This window comes from Nyctibius grandis, chromosome 1 (assembly GCF_013368605.1).
Source record: "Nyctibius grandis isolate bNycGra1 chromosome 1, bNycGra1.pri, whole genome shotgun sequence".
In the NCBI taxonomy this organism is placed as follows: domain Eukaryota; kingdom Metazoa; phylum Chordata; class Aves; order Nyctibiiformes; family Nyctibiidae; genus Nyctibius; species Nyctibius grandis.
The window spans coordinates 122,135,115-122,160,871 of NC_090658.1; the positions used below are offsets into that span (position 1 = coordinate 122,135,115).

The following is a 25,757-nucleotide window of genomic DNA, read 5'->3' on the forward strand; positions in this document are numbered from 1 at the left end:
TATTAATGTCTGAAACATTTCTGGCCAGAGTAAAGAGGCAGTCAACGTACATCAGCAGCAACCACCTGTTGGGCTTGCTGGTGCAGCACCATGGCTTTGACTAGCCAACGCTTCGCAAGGGCGATGGAGCAGGCAGCCAGGAGCGACCCAGACGCTCTGCAGAGGTTTGTAATTTTCAGAGACAACCCCTAAAGCCCAGTGAAGGTGTGAAGCCACAGTACCTCTGCATTGCAAAGCATCCAAAGCACACAACCCCTGCTCCTTTTACAAGCTGAGAGTTTGCCTGAATTTTATGGGGAAACATGACATAAAAAGAATTTTACTACTCTCCATTAGACTTTTAATTCTTAAAGGATTACGAACAGGAAACCTTGCAGGACAATGGGAGTTACTAAAAACATCCTCCTCTTCAAGTTTGGTTTTCTTTTTATATCAGAACCGTTGTTTATACCCTTTCAACAGGCCTGAGTGAAAGAACACCACACAATACTATTTAATAATTTCAGACTGAAAACCCCAATTGGTCTTGTGATGGAAAGCCAGAGAACCAAGTGACTCATGCGTGCACGTGAAAGGGGAAAATGTGTGCGAGAACTTTACTGGCCAAAATTACCTTGAAAGAATCCCAAATTATGCCAAAATTGACCATGACAGTTCATTTTTTTACAGGAGAGAGAAGGAAATACTGTGGAGAATCTGCAATAAAATTGCTCCCAGTCCAGTGAAATATTTCTGTGCCAGCAACAAATGCATTAGAAGTAACTGAGCAACATTCACAAAACACAAGCTGGAAAGGAGGAGGGATATTATTACTAGCATCTTTGTTTTCTAAAATACTTGCTGTGAATCTTTTTTTACCTGTACCCTGTCATTTAAACAGTGTTTCTACAGAAACACGTCTATGTTCTCTCCTCTCAAAGTAAAACTTCGTAGGTCATATTAAACTCTTCCCACTGTCTTTAACTTTCTTGGCCTGGTAAGTCAGGAACAGGCTTAGTGCTAGCTTGCCTTCTCACCATCAACCAAGAGCTGGTATTTCTCAATTTTTGAGACTGAGGTGGCATGAAACGTGTCAAGTCCTGAAGCTGTCAATGTTGTTTTGGAGACAGAGCACTAAGATACAAAAACGGAAGCAAAGCACATGCTTAATATATCCAGAAAAGTCCAAAATTAAACTTTTGAAAAAAATTGTCGTTGTTACGACATCACAGCCTGCTTTCCAAGCTGTACATGGTTACATCCTGGTATCATGCATCATATTTATGTAACTTCAAAATTGCTGCTGCAAAGTGTCAGGAGCGCAAGAGGTAAATGCAGCATTTTCTCAGCCCCCTGCTCCAAATTTGCTCATCACGGCTATTGCAGTTTCATCCCACAGCAGGAAGCTCTCAGTAAGGCTTGCTGGGGAAGGTGTTCAGAGGCTCGAGTCTGCTCTCAGGACCCACCCCAAAGGGTCCCACCACCTTCAGAGAGCCCTGCACTTGTGCAGGCTCCAGGATGATCCATGGAGAAACTCACCATAAGCAGCAGCACTGTCATTAGCATAATTTATTAAAAAAAAATAATCTTAATGTTCATGTGGGCAGAGAGTGTTTCTTTTATTAGAACTTGTATTGCTGTGAATATGTGAGTGTGTTTCTTATTGATGATTTATAGATTTCAGCAACGGTCCCTCCCATCATGTGAGAAATGAAGCTGCCTGGGTATCCACAGCCAATGCAATCAGGCAGATTTCATTGCATTTTTCAAGCAATTGGCCTTTTCAATAAGCAGGAGAAAGCCACGATTCCTGCTGTGAATAGCCCAACTACATTCTCTACCACAAACTCTTCACAGACAATCATGAGATAAAAAGTACTTGTTCATTTTTATTCATTCAATTATTAATCTGTCCCATACTTTTACAGTGGGATTACAAAAAAACAGCTATGCTCTGTTCCTACCTGTCAGGTAATGTAAAACTACCTCTAGGAGTGAATGAGCGTACAAAGAACTGAATTCTTATACCACGTTCCTCACGCAAGGTACAGATGATGTCACCTAAAAAGATCTCATTGTTTCTGTTAGGTGTTTCTTAATACAGAAACACTCTGAAGTGAAAAGAAAATCAGTTTCCATAGCACCTCAAGGAAAACACCTTATAATTAACATCTGCACTTTTAGCTTAAACCAAATTTACATTTGAATGGGGACAAACATGATCACTATTAAATCACGGTACTTCTCACAAGCTCCAATCTGAAGTATTTAAATGTTTTATATAGTTTGATTTTTCTTCCCCATGAAAGACTGTTTAAAACAATCTATGAAAGAGTACAGAAACATAGTTTTAATAAGAGAACTACAGACTTCACTAGCTGCTACTGAGCTCCCAACACCTTTACGAAGTATTTCTGTACAAAAGCTCTGCCAGTGTCTCACACTGATACAACATTATGGTTTTCCTCAACACTAACAATATCCAAGAACAGCTTATTCTTCCATCATAATCCATTTTTAACTTATTTACCCAAGAATGAGGTTTCTTCAGCAGGGCATAACAGATGTAAATGATCTCATGTTTCATCCATCAGTGACAAAAATCACATTAAGTGTTCAGCGAAACTTTTTCACACCACTAGCTGTGTTTTCAATAACCCCGCTTTTGTTTTTCTTCTTTATCAAGAATTGCCTGTTTTAGACTCAAGGCAGCGTCTTCAAACTGAGGGTTCAACTCTAATACTTTCCTGAAATCTTTCATGGCCTCATCAAAGCATCCTGTCCCAAAAAAAAAAAAAAAAAAAAAAAAAAGAATTATCTTTCTGTAACTGCTCAAAACTCACAAACCACAACTGAAGAATGATTCCTAATACTTTCACTAACAAAAAGCAGCAGCTGTACTTACTGGACCCACTACATTCAGATTCTCCAGAGACCAAAGTGGGAGTCAAAGGTCTTCACAGCAAGAACCCAAGTGCCTATTTTTGAACCTAAAATGGGCTTAAGGCTCAATTCAGCCAGCTTATTCCAAGAGAACGAGCCAAAAGGCCCACGCTCAGGAAACTAATAGCCAGGCTGCCTCAAACCTGGAACACCAGCATGCTGCTTCCCTGATGCTGCCCTCGGTCCAGTTCTATTCTCCTGGTGCTCTCTCTAGTCCCTCAGCTTCTGGGTCTTGACTTTGCAACGGCCAAGCTCCAACAAAAGGAACTGGGCTGTCTTCTTATGGCATATGCAAAACTTGGGCAGCAAATTCTGCAGTGACAGGTGACTGACCGCCCACTGCAAACTGAAGCTGTGCTCACTATGGCTGCACCTACTTAAGAGATGCGTTATTTCAGGTTCAATAGCAATGTTTGGAATTGGCTAGTTTTACCCCAATGCAAATTTTTCCTAAACTGAAACTGCATCTTCCCACCTATTTTTCCCTGAATGCTCACTTCAAATGACACAGCAGCACACCTGCAAGCAGGGGTATCTAACTGCATACACAAGGCACACTCGTAGCTGAAATGTCCTGTGACTGAGAAAAACGTGTCCCCATCTGCACTATTTATGTCTGCTGTGACATCTCTCCTCTGCCGGTGCCGGGCAGGTCCCTCTATCATTAAACGCAGGGAATTACTCTGCATCTTGGGGTCAATCTGGGGATAAAACAGCGCTCCCGCCTGTCACCCACCTCCGGGAGAGCTCCCTGCCCTCCCCGGCCCCGGCAGCCCAGGCGGGAGGTGAGGGGGCGGGGGAGCAGGCGGGGAGGGTCAAGGGCCGCCGCTTGGCTCAGGCCCGGGCCGCCCCGCCCTGCCCCGGGTCACCCGGGCGAACGGACCGACCGCGCGGCGCTGGGCCCAGGCGGGCGGCGAGGCGCGGCCCGTACCCAGCCGGTAGAGCACCAGGCCCCGGTTGTAGTAGGGCACCTCGAAGGCGGGCTGGCACTCGATGGCGGCCGTGTAGTCCTCCATGGCGGCGGCGAACTCCACCCGAAAGTACTTGATCTGGCCGCGGTCGTTGAGGGCCGTGGCGAGGTGGCGGCCGGCGCTGCGCGGGGACAGAGGGAGAACGGCCGTTACGGCGGGACCCGCGCCCCCTCCGCCGCCCTCCCCCGCCCCGCCCCGCACGTACCCTGGGGCGGACCCGCCGCACCGGGCGATGAGGCGGCTGTACAGCTCCTCCGCCGCCGACAGCCGCCGCGCCGCCAACTGCGCCTGCGCCGCCGCCAGCAGCTCCGCCGCGCCGCCCGCTGCCTCCCGCTCCATGGCGGCACCCGCGGCGCAGTGTCGTCACGCGGGGCGGGCGCGGCGTTACGTCACGGGCACGGCAGCAGCCGGAACGGGACCCGAGCGGCTGGCGGAGCCGTGACGGGGACGGACACAGGGCTCTGCGGGTACCCGGCCCCCGCCCCGGTCCTGCTGGTGCAGCGCGGGATGCCGTAACGGACACAGCCCGGAATGACGTAACTGGCACAGTTCTGCGAAGGGAAAAGACTCAGGGAATCACAGAATCGTTTTGGTTGGAAAGGACCTTTAAGATCATCGAATCCAACCACTAACCCAGCACTGCCAAGCCCACCACTAAACCATGTCCCTAAGCACCACATCTACTCGTCTTTTAAATACCTCCAGGGATGATGACTCCACCACTTCCCTGGGCAGCCTGTTCCAATGCTTGATAACCCTTTTGGTGAAGAAATTTTTCCTGATATCCAATCTAAACCTCCCCTGGCGCAACTTGAGGCCATTTCCTCTTGTCCTATCACTTGTTACCTGGGAGAAGAGATCAACGCCCACCTCGCTACACCCTCAAGTACTTGTAGACAGCAATAAGGTCTCCCCTGAGCCTCCTTTTCTCCAGACTAAACAACCCCAGTTCCCTCAGCCACTCCTCATCAGACTTGCTCTCCAGACCCTTCACCAGCTTCGCTGCCCTTCTTTGGACTCGCTCCAGCACCTCAATGTCTGTCTTGTAGTGAGGGGCCCAACGCTGAACACAGTATTCGAGGTGCAGCTTCACCAGTGCTGAGTACGGGGGGAAAGAAGCTCAAATACCAGGACAGAAAAAAAATACTTTGTAATATTTAATATTTTATATACAAAACAGGGTTTATTCTTATCCCAGTTTAACCGAAAGGCATTACTTGCCGTGAAAGGGCAGAAGAGGCCTCGCTCTCTCCTTGGAAATTAATGCACAACTTGGGGACACCCTGAGGAAAGCTCCCGGCGTGGAGCAAGGACCTGCAGCAGTTCCAGACCAGAGACTCAAATCCAGCCATGAAACAGAACAGCGCCGTTGTCAGTAAAACAGCGTTCGTTAAACCTTCGTGTGTAACAAGGATGAGAGTTCAGCTCTTGAAATCTGCTCAACAGATGTCAGCAGCTCACTTCAAGCTACTTAAAAAAAAAAATAGCTCATTACCAGATTCCAGTTTGAAGGTTCATAGAAGTTTCCTTAACTGGTTCAAGAACCCAGCTGCAGACTGACAGCACTGATCACTAAATGTTTGCCAGCCCTTTATTGCTACGGTGGGTTTAGATACACTTGGCAAAAGAAAATAGCACAGATGTGTGCCTCAACTGGTACCATCGCTCTAGTAAAACAGCCATAGAAAAACATAACAATAATATTTATCACAACTATTGTGGGGTTATTTCAACTCAGGAATTATTTCCTTCCAAAAATTGTGAATTGTGAGAAAACCCAATAATTTCCTGTGGAATTACAAAAATGAAAAATGGAGGTTGCTCAGAGTAAAACATATTAAGATGAATCTACATTCAGTTCGCATGGTTTTGAAACTAAGCTGAATTTACAATTAGAAAAGAATGCTTTTGCCTTAAACCTTTGTAAAAAAAGGTAATTAAAAAAAATCGAGTCTATTAACACAGTTGTTTCTTTACATAAATGGAATCAGTAAAGGTTTCTCCTGTGTTTTTTGTTTTGTTTTGGTTTGGTTTTTTTTAAATGTTTCTCTAATAGTGGCACTATCTGTTACAATACAATACCTGAATTGTATTTGAAAATATAGTACATCGGTAACATTTTAGAGAGTATTTTTATGGAGAAATAACAGATACAAGGATAAAGAGTCCTTTATCCTCAGCTACACTGTACTGTGGCATAGAGGACAGAAGTTATAACTACTTGCTTCTTTGGCTTTCATGCAATGCTTACATACACTGCACATCCAGAATCGATATTCCAGGATAGGGCTTCCTGTTGCAACACATACAGGAAGTTTTTCATCTCCACTATTTAAAAAAAAAAAAAAAAAAAAGTAAATAAAGCTGAAAGAATAAAAACATGTTTTTAAAATAGCAATGAAGATTTGTTCTGTAGAAATTTGCAAAACAGCATAAATACCTAATAGTGTACCTACAGCTAGTTACAGACCTTGTAATGCTCATCTGTAAAATACTGCTTCTCTATTCAGACGTGCGCCACTTTCTGATTGGAAGTTATTAAGTACATAATACTTCACTGTTAACATACCCATGTATGTAAATCTTCACACAACAGAATGCACACCCCCAGAACCATATAGTCAACAAATCAGGACCAGCAGATCCAAAAGATTAAGTGAAAAGAAGCCGTGAAGGCCATATAAAGGTAAGGTCCAATTAGACACCTGCACTACTATTACATTTATTCCTCTGTAGAGTCAACATGAAAGCCACTAGTGAGATTCCGTACATCTGCACAGTAAAATCAAACAAGACAGATTAAAATCCTGTTCATTAAAAAGAAAATTGATTAACAGTCAATTTCCATACTCTCAAATTCCATGCTGTTAGCAGGAAATGTATGTCAAAGACACCGTTGTGGGTACAGCCACTCCGAGGCCTTACCCCTTGAGAGTGCCCTTCATATTCTAATTCTTACACTTGGCATATTCATCTTCTCACACCATGTAGATTTAGATAATTCACAAAACACTGGAGATTTATTGGTTAATAATGGTTAAACATTCACTTGTTGACATTTGCATCACATGATAATGGTGATGCAAACAGTAACATTATTACTTTAATGGCACCTGGCACCTTATCAAAGGTTCTAAAACTCCTGTGCACTGTCCACATGCACTTCAAATTACGATGAAGTTATATCTTTATGCCCAGTGCCTCGAATACAGTCAGTGTCTATTTTCCCAACTAAAATAGTGTTCTATTACCCTTTCTGCAAACTGGCTAACACCTGCGTCATTCTTGCCCAGTATTTGGTTTAAGCAGCAAAGCACGTAGCTAACTTGGTCACACAAAACCTGCTAAAACCCAAAATACAGACAATAGCAGAAAAAAAAGCTAGTATTATTAATAGCATATAAATATAAACCCACCTTGCAAGAACGTCATCCAGATCAGATTTTTTGTTATGCTTCGGACATTGTCTCGTGAATATCTCTAGAGCAAGGTCTTCATACTGTTGCCTTTGCTCTGGCCTAAGAGTTTCCAAGGATTCTAGTTTAACAAAGGCTTTTGAACAAATATCAAATGCTCTATTTGCACATGCACAGAGTGCCAAAAGGGAATAGATTTCAACTGCAGGGATAATGTCTTCATAATCTTGCAAATGAAGAGCTAAGAAATGAAAAAAATATCCAAGGAAATTATTACATGTCTTCTGAGAAGTGCAAGCATCTCTGTGAAGTATGTGCTGCTAGTAGACAGTATTAATCTTACAAATTGGGCACAATGAACCAGTGTCTTTTCATTGACATGACTGTGAGGCATGCGTGGTTCAACACTTTTTTAAAAAAAAAATAAAAATAAAAGGATTTGACTGGGAAATTAAAGTGTCTTTTTGAGATGCTTTTTTTTTTTAAACATGTTAGAAGTATTTGAAATGGACCCTCATTACTTAGACAAAGCATAGGGCACTATTTGCTTCTCTAACTCCCACAAACTTTTCATGAAGCTCTACAGGGAGGTCTGATGTGAATTCAGACATGACTTATAATTTAAAGAAACAAAACAGTCAACAGAACATCTGCAGAGATTGTCCAATTTAACCAGGTAATATTTGGTACATTAGATTTGCATTTTCTCCAAGAAAATACTTTCCAGGTATCTTGACTGCAGCCATATTCAATTAATTATATGGTTTTGTTTTAAATTCCATGGATCTAGCAAGAAGAGAAAAATGTGCCAACTATAAATGAAATTATGTGCTATGCAGGTCTGTAAAATTAGAACAGGTTCTTTACAGGGTTAAAAATGAACTCCTACCTGTTTTAAGTGCTGCATCTACAGAACCTTTATAGAGCTGTCTTTGTGCAAGTATGAAAAAATGGTAAGCCTCAGCTCCTCGCCAAGCATTGTCTGCAAAGCGATTAGTTGAAGAAAGAACATCTTCTTCTAGCAAACCAGCCAAAGCTGAAGCAGTCTGAAAACAAAGCAGTATCACAAGTAATTTTTATACAAAACAGATACAGCAGGAAATGGGGCTATATGAAAAGAACTTTTCTGTACTTGGTGATTACACCACTGTCTATGTTAACTAGGGAGAATGTAAATACATGGACCTAAACTGAACATTGTTAGGCATTTTATACAGTGCATAGGCAGAACATATGGTGCAGATTTTCAAAGATAAATATCATATACATGTGTACAAATATCTGTGCACATCTGCAGACTGGTTCATAGTTTGGATTAATATTGCATTTCAACACCACATCTCTTAAAACTTTGTTTAAACTATTTCATTTGTGCATATGAAGATGAAAGTGTGAGCAGAAAAAAACTTCTTCCATTTGCTTCCCCCATATCTGGAGCTGTCTCCCTGGCAAATTATAGCCAACATGGCTTAATCTAATCACAGATCTCTCTTTGGGATTGATACATACTCCTAAATGACAGGAAAGTGAGAGTCTCGCAGGAAAAAAAAAATCTGGAGTTTCTTAGTATGATTTTGTTATAGTAAAAACATTAAGAAAAACACATTAAACAGGAAGAAAAGTATCTATTAATACATATGATTTACATGTTTTAAAATAATACTTTAAACAATATGTTTTCATGGAAGACTGGATTTAAGGAAAGCTTTGTTCTTAACAGGAAAAAGCATTATTAAAAAAACATAATAGCCTCACATGAAGATAGCTTTATTTATTCTGACTAGGTAGCACATACCAGAATTCAGGGGGGGAAAACAAAAAAAGGGGGGGCAAGCAGAAAACCAGACACTGTACCTCTGAACTTTTTCCTTTAACTTTTGCCTTTTGTGCATTTTGCATTTGTTCACGGCACTGCTCTATAAGTAAGGCTGATAATACATACAGCTTTTTAACTCGCAAAGGCTTTGTCCTTTTCTTTGCCTCTTCATCTGCAATCTTAAAAAACAAAACCAAGGAATTTAATGTAGATTAAAAAAAAAATATTAGATGAGTCAATTCATTGCCTTGGACAATTGCGTGCTTGTACAAACCTAGGAAATCATGCCAGAAAACGATTCTGCATTTGAATGTAATAATTTAGACTGCAAACAGAACCAGAAATGAAAATGTCAAAGTGAAGAATGCACATTATTCTATATTTATTTAGCTAACAAGTATACAAAGCCAGATTCTCGGGAAGGATAAATTCGTGTAACCATGCATAAGTCTATTGACTTAATATAAAAATAAACTACGAAAAAGCAATTTTTAAACACTGAAGTTTAAGAAATACATAGCTTACAATAAGGTCTGGTGGTTTTCCCAGAAAAGAAGAATGGCTTTTGAAAGTACCATATATATATATTTTACTGTAAATATTTGTTTTAAAAATTACGTATCACTCTTAAAGACTTTATAAGCTATGTACTGAAATCTCTGCAGCCAAACCAAATCTAAACAACTTCTTTATCTTAAAAGCACACCACAGCAGTTTCTAATTGAAGGTACCAATTGAAGAAATACCAAAATTTAACTTCTAGTTAAGGACATCGCTATTTTTAAAAATAAAGGAGATAAAAGCAATCCACACAACATATAAAATAATGTGGACACTGCACCCAGGCTGGTCTGCTATACCCCTTTCCTAGGCGATGCAGGGCAACAGGACCTTTTCTGAGGTACAGTTCATCTCATTCTGAAGTGAAAGTCTCAAAATAAATCTGATGGCTTGTGTTCTGAAAGTCTCCTCTCCACTACAGAGGACATCCAGAGTAGCTATTTCAGATAGAGATACCTGAACTTCGGAGTTGGATTCATCTTTGCAGTATCCTGTATAATAACATCTGCTTATTGCCTGGACATTGTTAACACTAAAATAACCCCAAGAAAATAAAAGGAGCACGGAAATAATAAGAGCTAGTCAAAAAAAACAGTTATTTGACATAAAAACAAAACCTGCAATACCTTGAACATGAGCTTAGCAGCTTCAAAGAAATAATTGGCTTTACAGTAGAGTTCTACAGCATCAAGGATTTTATTCTTTTCCAGTAAATGACTTGCATATCTGGCTAACAAGGATCCAATCTCTTTCATATTGTGATTTTTAGCCAGCTCCACAGCTTTATTCCACTAGAAATGAAAGCAGACAATTATCAACCTCATTTTTTCAAATACATTCACAGAACAAGCTGGTTATCCATGAATAGTCTGCAACATTTGTGTGCAATACTTCAGCACCATTTAGAACCAGGCTACTATAAAATTAAAGTAAAAAGCAAGAGAATACAAATGCTAACATCATTGCCAATCATGTGATACAGCAGGCCTGTGAAACAAATGCTGGACCTCTGTCCAAAACCACATACAAAGCAGTTGCTTCTGCTTTGGTAAAAGCTTTGCAAAATCACTTCATTGCTGCTCATAGCTGGACACATGGATTTCAACACTTCTGATATTACTAAAACCCAGATTCTCAAAAGCATGGCTAAAAGAGGACTTCAGCCCATAAGCTCAAGGCACAAACAATAACACTTTACTTATCCTTCTATAAACCTCATTTTGCCTGTGAATTTTCCTGATCTTCAACATTTTGGCTACGGTGTTTGCCCCAGATCAAAAGTTTGGCAAGACTGAGAAACTTGGCTGAATCTCATACCTAATAGTCCTTCAGATCCATAAACTAGGAAGCTGTTCACATAAAGCCAGCACTAGCCAGTCCTGCCATTCCCATACATCAAGTGCCTCATAGCCATCCTCAGTTTCTCTCTTATTTGTGTTGACACGAACATTTGCACAGGTAAGTCATAGTGTGGAACAGCTCTAGCTATAAACATACAGATCATTTTTCAGATCAGTTCTTTTCCAGCTACATCCTAACGCAGCCACAAATACATTTGCATCTGTACAAGGAAGGAGGGGGATGTGGAAAATGCGCAGCCAGCAGCTCTCCGGTCCATCAGGAGGCAGCACAGCCTGGCTCTCCAAAGGCCACAGATGTCTGTATGCTGAGCATGCTTACCACACATACACACAGAAGTAGCACTGCTGCACATAGCTTTGTCCCTCCGTGGTCTAATCCTCATTTCAGATAACTGGCTTAAGCACTGAAGTATGAATTTTCCAGAAATCATGACAAATCATCAGACACTTAACGACTTGTATTTAACTGGACGTTAGGATAGAAATGACTGTTAAATTGGTATTGATAAAGCAGACTATCTACTGCTGGTTGAGCAGCACTTTTACCTGGTTGAGATGTACACAGGTATCTACTGCATCCTTTGGTCGATTACATTTCAGAAAGGCTGACACGGCTTGTTCACACATCCCCACTCTTACAAACATATAAGCTATATCCTGCAAAAAGCATCAGCACCACATTAAATTCATTTCCAGTTTTTTAGTACATTACATAGCAGCTGCAATACTATTATATTTTTGTTTAATTTAATTCCGTGAAGTTGGGGGAAAGGGTTTGTTTGCTTCATGGGTTCCGTGAAGACAACATGAACTGCTGTAAATCTTTAGAACAGCGTGCTACTTTCACAGACTGCTTCTAAATTAAAAAAAAAAAAGCTATTTAAAAATTCTTCTTTCAAATCAAATCATACCAGAAGGACTGTGTTCTTACTATTTAGAGTATTGCACAAAACTTTGCTATTAGAAAGAGGTTAAAAAGAAAGTGCTATGTCTTGCTTTGTTCAAACAATGAAAATGGCATTAAATGAGCATGTTTTGCATTTTTCAAGCATTTTGGATTAATCAGTCTTACCATAGTTTTAAATTAGCTATTACTTAGTAGGTCATTTCAGGCTATACTACCTATTTTCCCTCCTTTCAGCAGAATATCTTCAATTTTCCTTGTACATTAGCATTCCCACCAGAGCTACCATGTAAGAAGTTAAACCAGGGATAGCAACCAGGAAGAATTTTGGGGGAAAAAAAACCCAGTGTAGACTAGACAATAAAATGAAAGCTAAAGTAAGTGTCCAGCCATGAGGAGTGACTTCTCAGTGAAGGATAGCTATTTTAGAGAGAAATGCCACAATTTGGGGATGGAAGCAGTGAATTATGACTTAGCCGTGTGGCTGTAGAGCACGATGAATAATCAGGTCTATATAGGGAACCTAGACAATAAGGGAAAGGAACAATGATGGAGTATGAAAACAACAGTAACATGGGGGATCAATACCAAAGCAACATCATTATGCTTAAGTGAGTAGGTCATATACTGCGTTCTTTCTCTCTTTCTTAACCCTCCCAAGACGGGAATATTTAAATAAATAGTTGAGCATAAGACAATAAAAAATAAAGGTGCTTTTTGCTTACAGGGAGCAATTTATTATTCTCCGGAAGTGAGTTAGCTAGATTCTCCAGTCCTTGGTAGTCCTCTAGCATGTAGTAACATTCAGCTAAACGCTCCTGGTTTCGTCCTTGTATATAATACTGTACAGCATTTAACCTAATAAGAAAAAAAAACTGTGGTGGCTTCTGATATATAAACACAAGCGAAGCTTCTCTTTGTGTAAGCTTTTTGCACTTGTAAATTTAAAATGACATTATTTTAAATAGGTGACTTTGCTTGAGAGAGCTTTTGTAGCTAGAATGTCACTGTTTTTCTAAAATGCACTATAAGTTTTAATTTTCAGAGATCATTATATTGAAGTAGTACCAAGATTGATTCTCTGACTCGCATAAGGTTAGGAAATCAAGGAATCTTAAAACTGTATTCCCGCATCTGCACAGATCATGGCTGATAACGGACAACTTACAATTAAACTTTCGGAAAAGGGCTTTACTGTGTGCCTCCCTATTTTAAAACACAAGCACTAAGATCTCCAAGACAATTCTCCAAAGGTACCTAAAGGATCTAAAAATCAACTTTCAAAATATAATCACAAGTTTTCAGCTGCTTTGGGACCCAAGTTCTTTGTGATAATAGAGTCTGCGTAATTGCAATACATAGTGGAGCTGTGGAACTCCATGAGACAGAACGTTCTGGATGCTAAAAGTTTACATGGGCTTAGAAGGCATGAAAGAAAATTTCTCTGCAAGTTATTAACTACAAAGACGTCACTTCTGGCTCAGTAAGTACCTGACTGCAAAACGTGTTCTGGAGAAATACCATTACATGTGTGCACTGTTCTTAAAATATTCCTTGGGTGCCCAGTTTGGGCAATAGCTGGAGACAGATCCAGGTCAGAGAGAACTCTGGACCTTTTCAAATATTTGTGGGTTTAAGCATTCCAGAAAGCTTGTGGTTAGCTTTGAAATTCACTGTTGTTTAATAATTCTCTCCTACTTTTAACTGAGGGGTTTTTTTGCTTTAATACTTTCTATATCCAGCCTAATGCAACTGTATAGGTATTTCTCCTCCCCTCCCCTCCTTTGAAGCAGACAGACATCTGGCAAAACTGAGATTTTTATCACCTTCATTCTTTAGATAGTTGATCAACAGCTCTCTGTTTAAAAGTACATGCAGTGATGGAACCATAAAGGTCTGAACTAAATCTCATCACTCCAAAATTATCCCATGTGTTGCATCCTGACTTTCTTGACGTCTGTCCCTCCTCATAAATTAAGTCTTGTCATCAGTTTTATAATTTCCTTTCTAATTTCTTTCTTACTAGTTCCTCTACAAAACATACCATTTCTGACGGTCTGCAAAATAATCTCCAATAGCATTGTGTGCTTGTTCAAGAAGGGCATCATCTGAATCACCTGAGCCAGTTTTCAATAGCTGCAATACTCGAAACCAATCTCCCAATTTTATCCGTAGTCCAATGGCAAGATCTCTAGTATAAACAGAAAATAGCAGGAAAAAGTCAAAGACAATAAAATAGCTAAACAAAATTTTGAGAAAAGCATCCAAAAGTATTTTCATGTTCATAACCTACATTGCAGGTATCACAGATATCTTGTTTACAATTTAAACAGTATTCCATAAAAGCAAATACTTAGAGAGCTCACAGGTTATATCACACATATGTCCTTCCCTATTAGCCATGCTCCGTTGTGAGGAGTTATATGAGCAGCTGGCAAGACATTTGGGCTGATGCTACTTCAGGTTTCCTCTTATTCTGTTACCATTGTTTATCTTTCACTGCTGACCTCTACAATAGATGGCAGAGGCTGCAAAAGGCTAAAAGCAGAAGGGAGATGAGGGGAAAGGCCAAGGAGCAAGGAATGTGAGTAATGGAGATGTAATGAAATGGATTTCAGAGACTTCTCTTTCAGATTCAAGATGGCTTTGGATGAAGGAGAAAGGACTCAGAAGTAGTCTGTCCTTTTTATTATTCATGCATACATATGACCCACTGTGTGTCTGTCTGGCATGTTTTTTCCACCATATAGAATAATTCTACATTACTTCATATAGAAATAATTCTGTAGGTGCGTAGAAAATAAATGGGAGAGATATAGACACTTCTTTTTAAGATGTCCTAAACTTACAAATGACTTAAAGAAGGCAACAGCAAGTCAGTGCAGTCAGTTAAATAAGAGCATCTATCTAAAAAATTTTTAAATTGTATTTGAAATATAGATTTATTTCAGCCTGATTTATGGTAGATCCTTATCGAGATTTTTCTAGTGGTGAGGAGACACGTAAGATCAATACTGAATTCCCATATTCTTGTAGCTGGAGAATAAAATGCTCTGCTGTTGAAGATACTAATAAAAAAAGAAAGTCTTCGACTTCTGCAATCATATAATAGCCAAATTTCTCTTCAGCCTTGTGGAAGGAAATGTGCCATATCTAAAAATTGGTGTTGCAGCGCAACTGAAGTGCTTATGAGGCAGTCCACCTCTCCAAACCAGCACACTTCCACAGGCTAAGTAATTTTGTGCAAGAAAGTTTTACATTATCAGGCTCTAACATGCATATCTCCCCAGCTCCTGCCTTCCTCCCCCACTCCTTACTGGGGAAGAGGAAGGTTTCTCATTCTCACAGCATGAAAGAAGAAATAATTTTTTCTCCATCATTCCCTACTTTGGGCTCCATTAATCAAAGCTTAAAAATTTCATATGTGCTTTCATGTGATTCATGCTTCTCCATGTTTGACCACCACCTACAGGCTACAGTGTACAACTACTGCTTATTATTTCTCATTACTCTTTTTCAGTAAAGACTGTGCTCTAGCTAATTACTTAGCATTAATTTATATTTCCCATTAATACTGTAATTTTGCTTTGTTTGTTTTCATTCCTGAGCAAAAATTCCATTGATTGGTCCACAATTTCATCCAGAGTCCTTTCTGCCTCTCCAGAGATTACAGTTCATTAAAAACTCTGTTATTTGTATATGTAATTGGAAAGAATGTGTACTTGGCTACTAGCTAAGAGCAACAGTACATAAATTAAACATTAGTTAAGATTGTTTGTTTGTATTTTTGGAGTCCCAGTTGAAATACTGACAAAATACTTATGAAAACATCTATGAAACAGAGCACTACCTAGAGCAGTTGAGGTTTTGCAAACAGTTTGGAATACAGTGATTTAGATATAGAATTGGTTATCTATGGATACAACAAAATTCTCTCCATCTGATCCTTTCCTGTCTTTCCAGAAACTGGTAAAGAGTCTTCAGCACTAAACCAGCCATTCATTATTAAGGCAAGCATTTTTTTCTTTGCAGACTTTCTTTTCTTTATTTGCTGCTGAGATGACTACACACAATTACCTTCTGTCCATGTCCAGATACATTCTTTCAGCTTCTTCAAATCTGCTAAAATAGGCTGCCACTTCTGCTTGCTTCATTGACTCGCTCTGCAGGTTGCCTAGATGCTTCACAAATTTAATCCCTTGATAATCTTTGCAATGTACAAAAGCTTGTTCAGCAGTCTGCAGATCCAGCTTCTGAAGAGCAGCTTCAGCCAGAAGACGCCTGTGTGAAGAACAAACATGATAGATAGAAAAGCAGCTATAAAGTAAATTAAATGAGGATCCATTTAACTAGGCATTATTTAAAGACGACATTCAAGTTACTGCAATTGTATTGTTTACTAACTGGCCTTAATTCAGTTGTATGTTTGTCCCCAGTACGTTCTGTGATCTATCCAGTACTTGCTTAGGGAAAGAGGTTCAAATAATTGCTAATATTCTTTTGTTCAGCTGTTCAAATGGAGACTGGCTTGGGAGGAATGGGCAGGGTTTGAGTATTACAGTTGTCCCATGTGAAATGTGCTGCTGGTCTCAATGCAGTTCCATTTAGATATTTCTACCTATGTATGTATCACAACTTTAAGCCTTGATGGCAGCCTCAGTCTGAAGGCCTCCAACTAAATTGGCCATGAAGAATAAACTGTCCTGCTAATCCATCTGGATGTTCCTTGTCCAGCTAGGACAGCAGTTTGAGAGAGCAGGGCAGTCTGGGAAACCTTGTACTGGTACCGACCCATTGGTTAGTTCTGCAAATAGAGAATTTCTACCTTCTGGCCAACCTACGTCCACCAGGTGCTTGAATGAGCTCTAGAATTTACTGCAAAAATAAGGCTAGGTAAATTTAGACTGGCTGATTGACAGTGTGAAACAAAGTCAGTGCAGTAGGGCATTAACAAAACCAATAATATTATTGCTGCATTCAGTGACCTAAGCCATGCTTAGACAGTATCAACTCAGTATTTTTGAATCAATTTGAGAAGGTTAGTATCACTTCAACTGAAGTGATCATCACTGACATCAATGAAACCAAGAGAAAAACAGTACGGCAAATTTAATCGATCTGCAACACACATCATCCTATTTGTTGCGTTCTAGCAGTAAGGGCACTGTCCCGTTCTGATCTAGAATATATTTGCTTTATATCCAGCACTTCTAATCTATCTCTTCTGTATAAATATGTGACATATTGTATGTTTCCTTGCATAATGAAAATTAAGTTCATGGCAATTTTGGAGCAAGGTGAACAGCATTTGACATATATTTTGTGATTTTACAATACGAAACTTCTACTGAGACACACACTTTCAAAACTAATAGTCATTTTATATTAAATAAATAGATGGGTCTAGCAAAAAGCATGAACGACTTCAAAACTCCAAAAATCCTCAGCTAGTTCAAGACATTAGTAAAATGAAGACTCACAAAACTAACTTTTACCCTACATACTCAAACTAATAAAATGACAATACTATTACAGAAACTTTCAACATGTACCTATCAAATCCTGTTTTTCAGAATGTACATTCTAGAAACAAAAGCACAACTGGGTAGGAAGGAATGCTTTTTGGGATAAACTTTTAAAGCAAGTTGTCTTGGCCAGTCTTTCAGCAATTCTAAATTCCCCTCTGAACTGTCAGAATTAACAGAGAACTCTCCACCCGCCTTGGTGAAAGCCAAACATCCAATACTGCAAGAAATCTGTTAGCTGCAAAACAGAGCCAAAATTACTAAAGAAAGGTACAGACAGAAAAACAATATCCAGAGACTTAAAGAGAATTAGCATCATTCAACAAGTAACTTGTCAATTAAGTTTTAGTTTCTGCTATGGACTTTTCATTAAATTATCTACTGAGGCATTTACTCTTCTAGCCCTTATGACACAGGATGTTAAATAGATTTCCAGAACTCCTGTTTTCACAGGTTTACTCTTACATGTTTGATGTGCAGGCTTTTCAAGTTTAGTATAAGAGCTGAGTCCACGTTTAGTTTAAACATGCCAACATCTCCTTTTCTCAGATTCCTTCTAAGAGTCTGCATCATAATATGATTAACGTACCCAGCCCTTCTCATTTCTGTCCTTTATGGCCTGTCCAAAATGCTACAAGGTTAGTCACAGAATCACAGAATCAATCAGGTTGGAAGAGACCTCCGGGATCATTGAGTCCAGCCACCACCCTGACACCACCATGTCAACTAGAGTCAACTGCTCTTACCTTGTTATCATTCTAATGTGTTCCCTCTACTGAGTTTTAAGCTCTTTGTCATCAAGGTTCAATATAAAATAAATAAATAAATAAATAAATACCCTCTCAACTTATGACCAATTTGAATTTTAAATTAACCAACTTAAAAGTTAACTTTCTGCCAGCTTTTTCATTTCCTTTATATTTGCCCCTAAAAATAAAAAGGGAGCACTGTGTTTTGGGGCTCATACAGCATAGAGCAAAAAGGTGTCCTGAGCCTGTACCCTATACCCACTACCGTGACACACACACAGCATGCCTTCCATTCTAGGTACTACAACATTCATAAAATCAGAGTTCCAGTTTAACAACAGCCCACGTTTTGGGGTTCAAGAACTAGGAGCCTGGGGAAGCACTGCCCCAAGTTCTTTTTTTAAGATGGCTGCTGAGGAGTCTTGAACACTTGCTGAGCATCTCCTGAAACACGAATTCTCAAATGCTCAGGAACAAAAACCTCACTTTCTTGCATTCTAGGAAATTGTAACACCACACAGCTTGAAACTGCCCCAACATGCCAATTGCAAAAGAGGTGGGGAGCCAGGCTAGCAGGGGACTGCAAGGCTCTCTTTAAGCCTTCCCTCAATGCTGTAATACTCCCTTGGAGGTGATTCAGCCCAATGAAGAGACATTCTCAGTTAGAACAGGAGCCCTTGAGATTGCAGCTGAGCACGGTTACCTTTTTCTTTTTGTCTTTTTCTTAAATGATTCTGTTTAACGTGTATACTGCTTTGGCTGGTTTTGTTTTGAGGTTTTGTACTTTAATACTAGACCTGTCTGAACAGGAAAAGAATACAAAAGCGCTCAAATTTAAACAAAGTTGGCTTATAAAGAGATTTTACCAAAGTCTGGGATGTGGATTGTCTTCTATGAACTGGGAAGATTCCTCAATGCCAACTTTTTCAATCAATGCTCGACTGTCTCGTAATGACCGAATCTCGAAATTGATGATGTAATCTTTGTTAGGATGTTCAGGATTCTAACATAATGGATAAAGAAACACAATTTTATTCCATGTCACCTTTATTTTCACCCAACATAGTTATCTACTGTTCAAATCATTAAGACAGACACCAACTTCTCCTACAAAATAAAATTAATTATACTTACCTTTAATATTTCATCCAGAAGAACAGATTTGATTTCTAAATCTTCAAAGTTGCAAATATATCCAGAAGTTTGTATAGGTTCCTTAAAGTTAAATAAGTTACAAAGGAATTAATTTGTATTCTGTCTGATTAAATCCTAATCAGACCTGTTAGGTATACATAAAGAGTCCTTCTGCTTCTCCAAACTAGTATTTAATTGTATTTCCAACAGGAAACAAATACTAAAATCATTAACATTATTGACAATTCCATATACACAGACATAATTAAAAATCCTCCTGTTTTCTGTAACTAAATTATGAGAATGATATAAAGGAACACCTGCCAATAATTAGATTCAATTGAATTGTGTTTTACAAATATCTTCACTAAAATTGTGTTTATATTTTCCAAAGCATACAAAAAATATGCTCCTGAAAATATCTCATCCATTTAAGAAAAATATGACAGCATTTTTGTCTTTCCAGGACTGATATTCATTTTACTTATTTGTTCCTAAACAACACTCCCACATTACAGCTGACAAGATTTTGAGATTTCCAGAAGCAAGTTTATTTATATAAACACTTGCCTAATTGAACGGTAAGCACAAGAATAAGTTAATGGCTCTATGTTGAATAGTATTAAGAGCAAATTTTGAGCTCAAAAATGAGCAGTTTATGTATGTTAATAATTACCTCCGGATCCAAGTTTCTGAAAACATACATCCTTGTTTTCTCCATCATTGCAAACAAATCCGGGTTATCTTTGGCCCATTTCATATGCCAGACATCTTTGCGTTCCAGTTTCAGCTGCTCGCCTATCACTTGCTGTCCTGTACTGTCTACTGCCCGTGTATCCAAGTCAAAGAAAGTCAAAATACCTGAAAGGTCTATGATAGCAACACGACTACAGAAAAACAAAGGAAAAAAAAATAAGTCAGCTAAATAATACTATTCAAGGTTGTAAATCTGAAATAGTTTCCTAAACTGGTACACTCAGGCCAAATTTCCCCTCTAATCTAATACCAGTATAATTCCATAGATTCAGTGAGATGCATGTGATTTGCATTTATCTGCACAACAGAGAGAGACCAGAGACATGGAAAGAAGTTTTTCATTTGCTCATACAGGGTCTGGCCCTGCAAAGGTTCTGAAATATGCCCATTTTTCACCCAGTATTTTGAAGATCCTTAGTACTTCAGATATCAAGTTGAGTAAATTGCAGGTTCTGCCTCTTGCCAAACTTTTCTTGACAGAGTCTAAAATTAACAACTGAACAGAATTGGTTTTCATTATTTATAGGAGGCAATGAAGCAGGTTCTTAAATTAAAAGGACAGTGCAGTGATGCAGACTGTTAATCTCCAAAATAGAATTTCTTATATTTCTACAAAGGGTATTCTTTAGGTTTTTTCCAGACAATATGAAGTATAATCCAATTAGTCTATGAAGTCATTTAAAATATGGGAAAAAATACAATTTCTAAAGGGTTACATTTGAAAATTTCCAGTTACATAGGTCTTCAGTGAATCATAGTAGCCTGTATTTACTACAATGCCATTTTAAAAGCATTTCTAAATATTGAAAGGTATTTAGACACCCTTCATCCCTATTAAAATTTCAAAAGCAATTTAGAAAATTAACTTCAGAACGCTTATGGATCTGAGCCTTTTTCACTAGCACAAAGTCATTTAGGAAGGAAACAGCTTGGGTTCAAAACAAAACTCATGCAGCTCTGACTAGATCACATTGCCTTTTAAGTGAAGTAATCTATTTTTGGTCTATACCTAAAAAGGTGAGTGATCCACACACGCATTATGAATTTTGTTTGAGATTATAAAGTTATTTTGAAGTGATTAAAATTATCTTGCAAGTCCTCTTCAGTCAGTATACTTTTGCCTTTTCTGTCAATACTCTCATGCTCTCTCTTGCAAAAAAAAAAAATAGCTGTTAAGTAGAAGGCAACTACAGTATTGGCACAGCTGAAGCTTAGGAAAACCAGTCTTGCTAGAAGCATTGCCATCAGCTACAGCTTGTAAAGATGGAAAATTAACATGGGATGAACAAAGTTTCCAGGCATTAGAAAGACACAGGAATAGACAGAAGCCTTAGAGACATAAAATTTCAAGTTATGGCATAATTTTGACAATTCATGTCATGATCACAGGATGCTTATGTTTGGTTCATCTCAGAAAACAAAGATATTTTCATGTATATGTTTCCTTAAACTTCCCACACACGCCCTAAAGAGTTTAAAACATGAAAGCTTTACTAATAACAGAGTCTCTCAGAGCAGTCTGATGACTGGCCAAATGTAATTAATTAGTAATAAATAAATGGTTACGAAACCATTAATAACAACTAAAATTAATAAATAGTTTATATTAAAGTAAAATTAGTACATAATTATTATAGAATTATAGAATTCAAGAATTAGTATTTTCACAAATTGTAGTGGTTTATTTTAAAATCAGATACCCGTGCTAGAAGCAGATCTGTAACTTACCTGGAGTTGCAATTCAAAGACAGCTGATATGCACGACAGTTCAGGGTATACTTCTGCACTATACCAACACTGGGAAGACTGTATCTCTGAATAGTGCCGGATTCTCTTCCCTAGAGAAAAGCAATGATTGCTTATTGGGAGAATTTTTCCATCAATAAACTCTTTATATGCTGTCCTAGACAGAAGAGTTTCTGCATAAGTGACAGAGCAGAAGGGGAGAGAGGGAATGTCATCACCCTAAAAGTTCTGAATTCTCCTATTTAAACAAGATGCTTTCTTAAGATGCTACAATTTACAGATCTGCTTAAATCAGGGATGTTAAAATGAAAAGCCATAGTCCACATACAGCCCACAGAACAGTTTCAGGAGCGTGAGAATTCCCCATGAACCTTCAGACATGGTCTACATAACAAAAAAGGAGAACAGTGGAAAGAGCTAGCTTTAAAAGTAAACTCTGTAAAATATAGTGGTTAGTCAAAGGCTTGAGTAACAGTAAACAAATCGAAGTACCAATGTGGTTTATCTTTATTTTGCCAAATGACACACCCACGCCCTGTGTCAAGACACTATCAGGCCAACAGTCTAAAATAAGTTTGACATCCCTGGACTGAAATGATCCCTGTCACTATTTTCTCATGGTGTTTCTGTAGACTGAACAACACATCCAGCTTATTTTACCTACTGTCTAACACCTATGCTGGAAATGAGCTGATATTAAACTTTAAGGTACTCCAAACTATGTTCCTTTTTTTTTTTCCAAAAAAGCCACCCCTAAGATCCTCAGCATAAATCACCTTTCACCTTTCATCTTTGACTTATTCACACCTGTATACCCTATAAACTGAAAAGCAGATTTGGTCAGAAGTGTTAGAAAATCTAACCACTGTCATATGCATTCAGCTTCAGCACATTTATCCAGATCTAGTCTCAAGGGCATTTCCTCTCGTTGCCTTCCTTTTAACCAAAGTCACTGATTAATTAACCTCTTTATTTCATTTTCTCACTCTTATTCTTCAAGCACAAACACAATCCCATAGTCACCTACTAACTGTCACACTTTTTTCATTCATTTTTTTTTCCTGTGAACCGCTGATTTTGTAAAATCCAAAGGATATAACAAAAAAAAAAAAAAAAAAATCACTGGAGTAGGAACATGGGAAAACATCAAGATCTTTCTTGGGAAGGTGGATAAAATGAAGAAACAGTGCTCTTTTTCTGTCTTTGTTCTGCTTGGTTAGTTTGTTTTAAAGTCCACCAGTATATGTCTGTTCATATAATGAGATCACTCTTTTCAGATCAGAAAAAAAAAAAAACACCAAACATACCAGCTGGTTGGCATGTTACAATATCTCATACATAATACATATGTATAATCCACAAATGTATTAATCATAAAATCATAGAATGGTTTGGGTTGGAAGGGACCTTAAAGATCATCTAGTTCCAACCCCCCTGCCACAGGCAGGGAAAATATATGTATATAATATGTATATAGCATACTACATACATGTGATATTATCTATCATCATACATTATACCATTGATATGTAAATAGACAAACTTTGTAAATTTTTGTGCATTTACATACAGCCTAGAAGAGACTTCCCAGAACTCAGATTACAGAATTAAGTCCTGACCTGGACTTTTTCAAACCCTACATATAAGGACTAACTCAGGCAACTAGTCTGTACTTAAATTGTAAGCACTTAGTGAATTAGCCCTCCTAAAGAAAGAGTCCAGGTTAACAGAAGAACCTGTTAAAAGTTATGTTTGAAGACGTGTAGAAAGAGATTTCATCTGTAAATTCTAAATTCTGAAATGCTTTGCAATTATGACTGTTTATTAACAGATTGCAGAAGAATCTCCTGCCTACAAGCACAAGAGGCAATTAGGAGTTATTTTAATTATTTAACTTACCACAAGTAGTATCTTATCAGATGCTGTTATTGCACAAATTGGATCTCTTGTTCCCTGAAAGTATACATGGGGTATCAGTGTCAGTTTTAATGCAACAGTAAGAATGCACTACTAAAGAAATAAATTTTATTTAAATATACAAGAATGTTGCTAAGTATCCACATGAAAAGGGACTATCAAACCTTGTCAGTATACAGTCAATGCATGGTTTATATTAGTAGCCTTTGTTATGGGAATCATTACATTAATAATATTAACAGCTTCCTTTCTTCTCCTGCCCCTCCTCCAGAAAAATAAGAAATCCAAAATGTAAATGTAACAGCTGTTTAACAGAAAACACAAGACAACTGTCCCTGACTTGTGAGGCCTGTAATTAATTTCAGTTGTATTTGTAAGTACAAAAGCGAGCACATGCGTGCACACACACACACACACATATGAAGTGAAAAAGGCCAAAAGTACTAGAAAAGATTACAAGGGTCATTGAGTTCAACAAGCTTATACTTTGTTGCAGTAAGGGGAGCTGCTTCTCACCAAGAAGACAGCAATTGTCTACATACTGGACCCCAGAATATACTACTTCTATGTTCCCTATAGTTTGGTGTATATTTCTGGTAATATATAATGACACAGTAACAACGCACTAACCAGAGGGAAGATAAATAACACTTATGTACAAAAGGTAGAAGTAAAACAAAGTTTAAGTATGACCACTTCTACTAAAATCTATGAAAATAAATAAAGCAATGCTAACTACTTCTCTTTCAAGCTACCAGTACACCACAATAAACAAATTAAGAACATCACTCACTTCAATAGCTCTGCTGTAATCAAGGTGTCCGTCTGCAAATCCTGAAGGGGTGTCATCAATATGATAAATCCTGTAGAAAAGGAAAGTTAGAAGAAAAAGTGAGTCCAAAGAAAGAATCATTTTTTATAGCATATAGGATTCTTCAATCCTTGGAGAAGAAACCATTGCAATTGGAAGAGAGAATAAAAGCTATGCCTGTTCTTATGTTCCAGTAGTATCCCTTTTGATAACCCTACTATAAAGATATGTTACTTGCTTTCACTTTCACAGCCCCTGATGGTCTATTCCCATATGATCTACAAACTTTCATTCTGGAACAAGAAGTTCCTGCAAACCATCAACCACCCCAATTGTCACTTTTCAAATGTGCACCTCTATTTCCTCAGGCTCTTCCCCATACTTATGAAGAGCTGCACCTTCATATCCACAAGACTTATGATGAAGTATTGAACACAGTAATACATAACTTCTCTTTTGCCTTAAAAAGTAGCATTAGGAAAGATTTCAGAATGCTAAAATCATAGTTTATGCTGAACTACCACTCTTTACTTTTTCGGTATTTCTGTCAAATTTACATTCTCGTCCAAGGCTAGGACATGCAGGTACTACAACAATGTAAGATATTACACCATGTACAAATAATTACTCATTATTATAGATATATGGTGACAGGAGGGAGATGGTAGATTTATAGAAAGGTGCTATAGCATCTCTATGGTAGAAAACATAAAATAACACAAAAGAAAATCATAACAAAGTTGCAAGCTTGTGGAGGTGACAGAAAAGTTAATGCCACTAACGAGCACCTGGGAAGGAAATACTTTGGAGGTAAGATGATGTTGACTTTGGCTTGTTTAGTTCGAGAGGATGAAAGTCCATACAGGATTAGACATCAAAGATACAAGGAGACACAAGTGTATTTAGAGAACTAGCTGGATAGATTAGGTCCTTACAGCCGTTGACATGCAAGAAGTAGTTGAAGTTATCAGAGGGAATGTAGCTGCCTAGAAACTAAGAGTATGGAGGAGAAAAAGGTGAGGGGGGGAAGCATCAAGACACAGAGCTCTAAAGCAAGCACACAGTGAGCAAATGGAGACATTGAACAGGAACTAATCCAAAAAAAGTCTAAGAGATTTGGATAACAAACACACATTTGTTATGAAAAACTATTCTTTAGTATTCAATC

At 38.4% G+C, this 25,757-nt stretch overlaps 2 protein-coding genes across 2 annotated transcripts in view; both read right to left on the bottom strand.

Annotated features, from left to right (window-relative positions):
* Positions 1-1,848: 1,848 nt before the first annotated feature.
* TTC32 (tetratricopeptide repeat domain 32) lies at positions 1,849-4,232 on the bottom strand. The gene is made up of 3 exons (XM_068407103.1): positions 4,099-4,232; positions 3,854-4,014; positions 1,849-2,757 (listed from the first exon to the last, which is right to left on the bottom strand). The coding sequence occupies exons 1-3, from the start codon at positions 4,230-4,232 to the stop codon at positions 2,630-2,632; spliced, it is 423 nt and encodes a 140-aa protein (XP_068263204.1). The 3' UTR covers positions 1,849-2,629.
* Positions 4,233-5,079: 847 nt separating this feature from the next.
* The window catches only part of WDR35 (WD repeat domain 35), a 47,138-nt gene continuing 26,460 nt past the window's right edge, over positions 5,080-25,757 (bottom strand). The window contains exons 13-27 of the mRNA XM_068395530.1: positions 24,572-24,641; positions 23,761-23,814; positions 21,844-21,953; positions 20,036-20,246; positions 19,360-19,440; positions 19,092-19,228; positions 16,029-16,232; positions 13,996-14,142; positions 12,677-12,809; positions 11,594-11,704; positions 10,313-10,477; positions 9,164-9,304; positions 8,199-8,355; positions 7,310-7,550; positions 5,080-6,221 (exon numbers count right to left, since the gene is read on the bottom strand). Coding sequence (XP_068251631.1) covers positions 6,074-6,221; positions 7,310-7,550; positions 8,199-8,355; positions 9,164-9,304; positions 10,313-10,477; positions 11,594-11,704; positions 12,677-12,809; positions 13,996-14,142; positions 16,029-16,232; positions 19,092-19,228; positions 19,360-19,440; positions 20,036-20,246; positions 21,844-21,953; positions 23,761-23,814; positions 24,572-24,641 — 2,110 coding nt within the window. The 3' untranslated portion in view covers positions 5,080-6,073. The remainder of the gene's footprint in view (positions 6,222-7,309; positions 7,551-8,198; positions 8,356-9,163; positions 9,305-10,312; positions 10,478-11,593; positions 11,705-12,676; positions 12,810-13,995; positions 14,143-16,028; positions 16,233-19,091; positions 19,229-19,359; positions 19,441-20,035; positions 20,247-21,843; positions 21,954-23,760; positions 23,815-24,571; positions 24,642-25,757) is intronic.

Bases quoted from the DNA above. Each gene is read 5' to 3' on its own strand.
- TTC32 (XM_068407103.1), bottom strand. From the start codon at position 4,232: ATGGAGCGGGAGGCAGCGGGCGGCGCGGCGGAGCTGCTGGCGGCGGCG. The intron at 4,015-4,098 runs GTACGTGCGGGG...GTCCCCGCGCAG, and splicing joins TGCGGCGGGTCCGCCCCAGG to CGCCGGCCGCCACCTCGCCA. The intron at 2,758-3,853 runs GTACGGGCCGCG...TTTTTGGGACAG, and splicing joins CCTGGTGCTCTACCGGCTGG to GATGCTTTGATGAGGCCATG.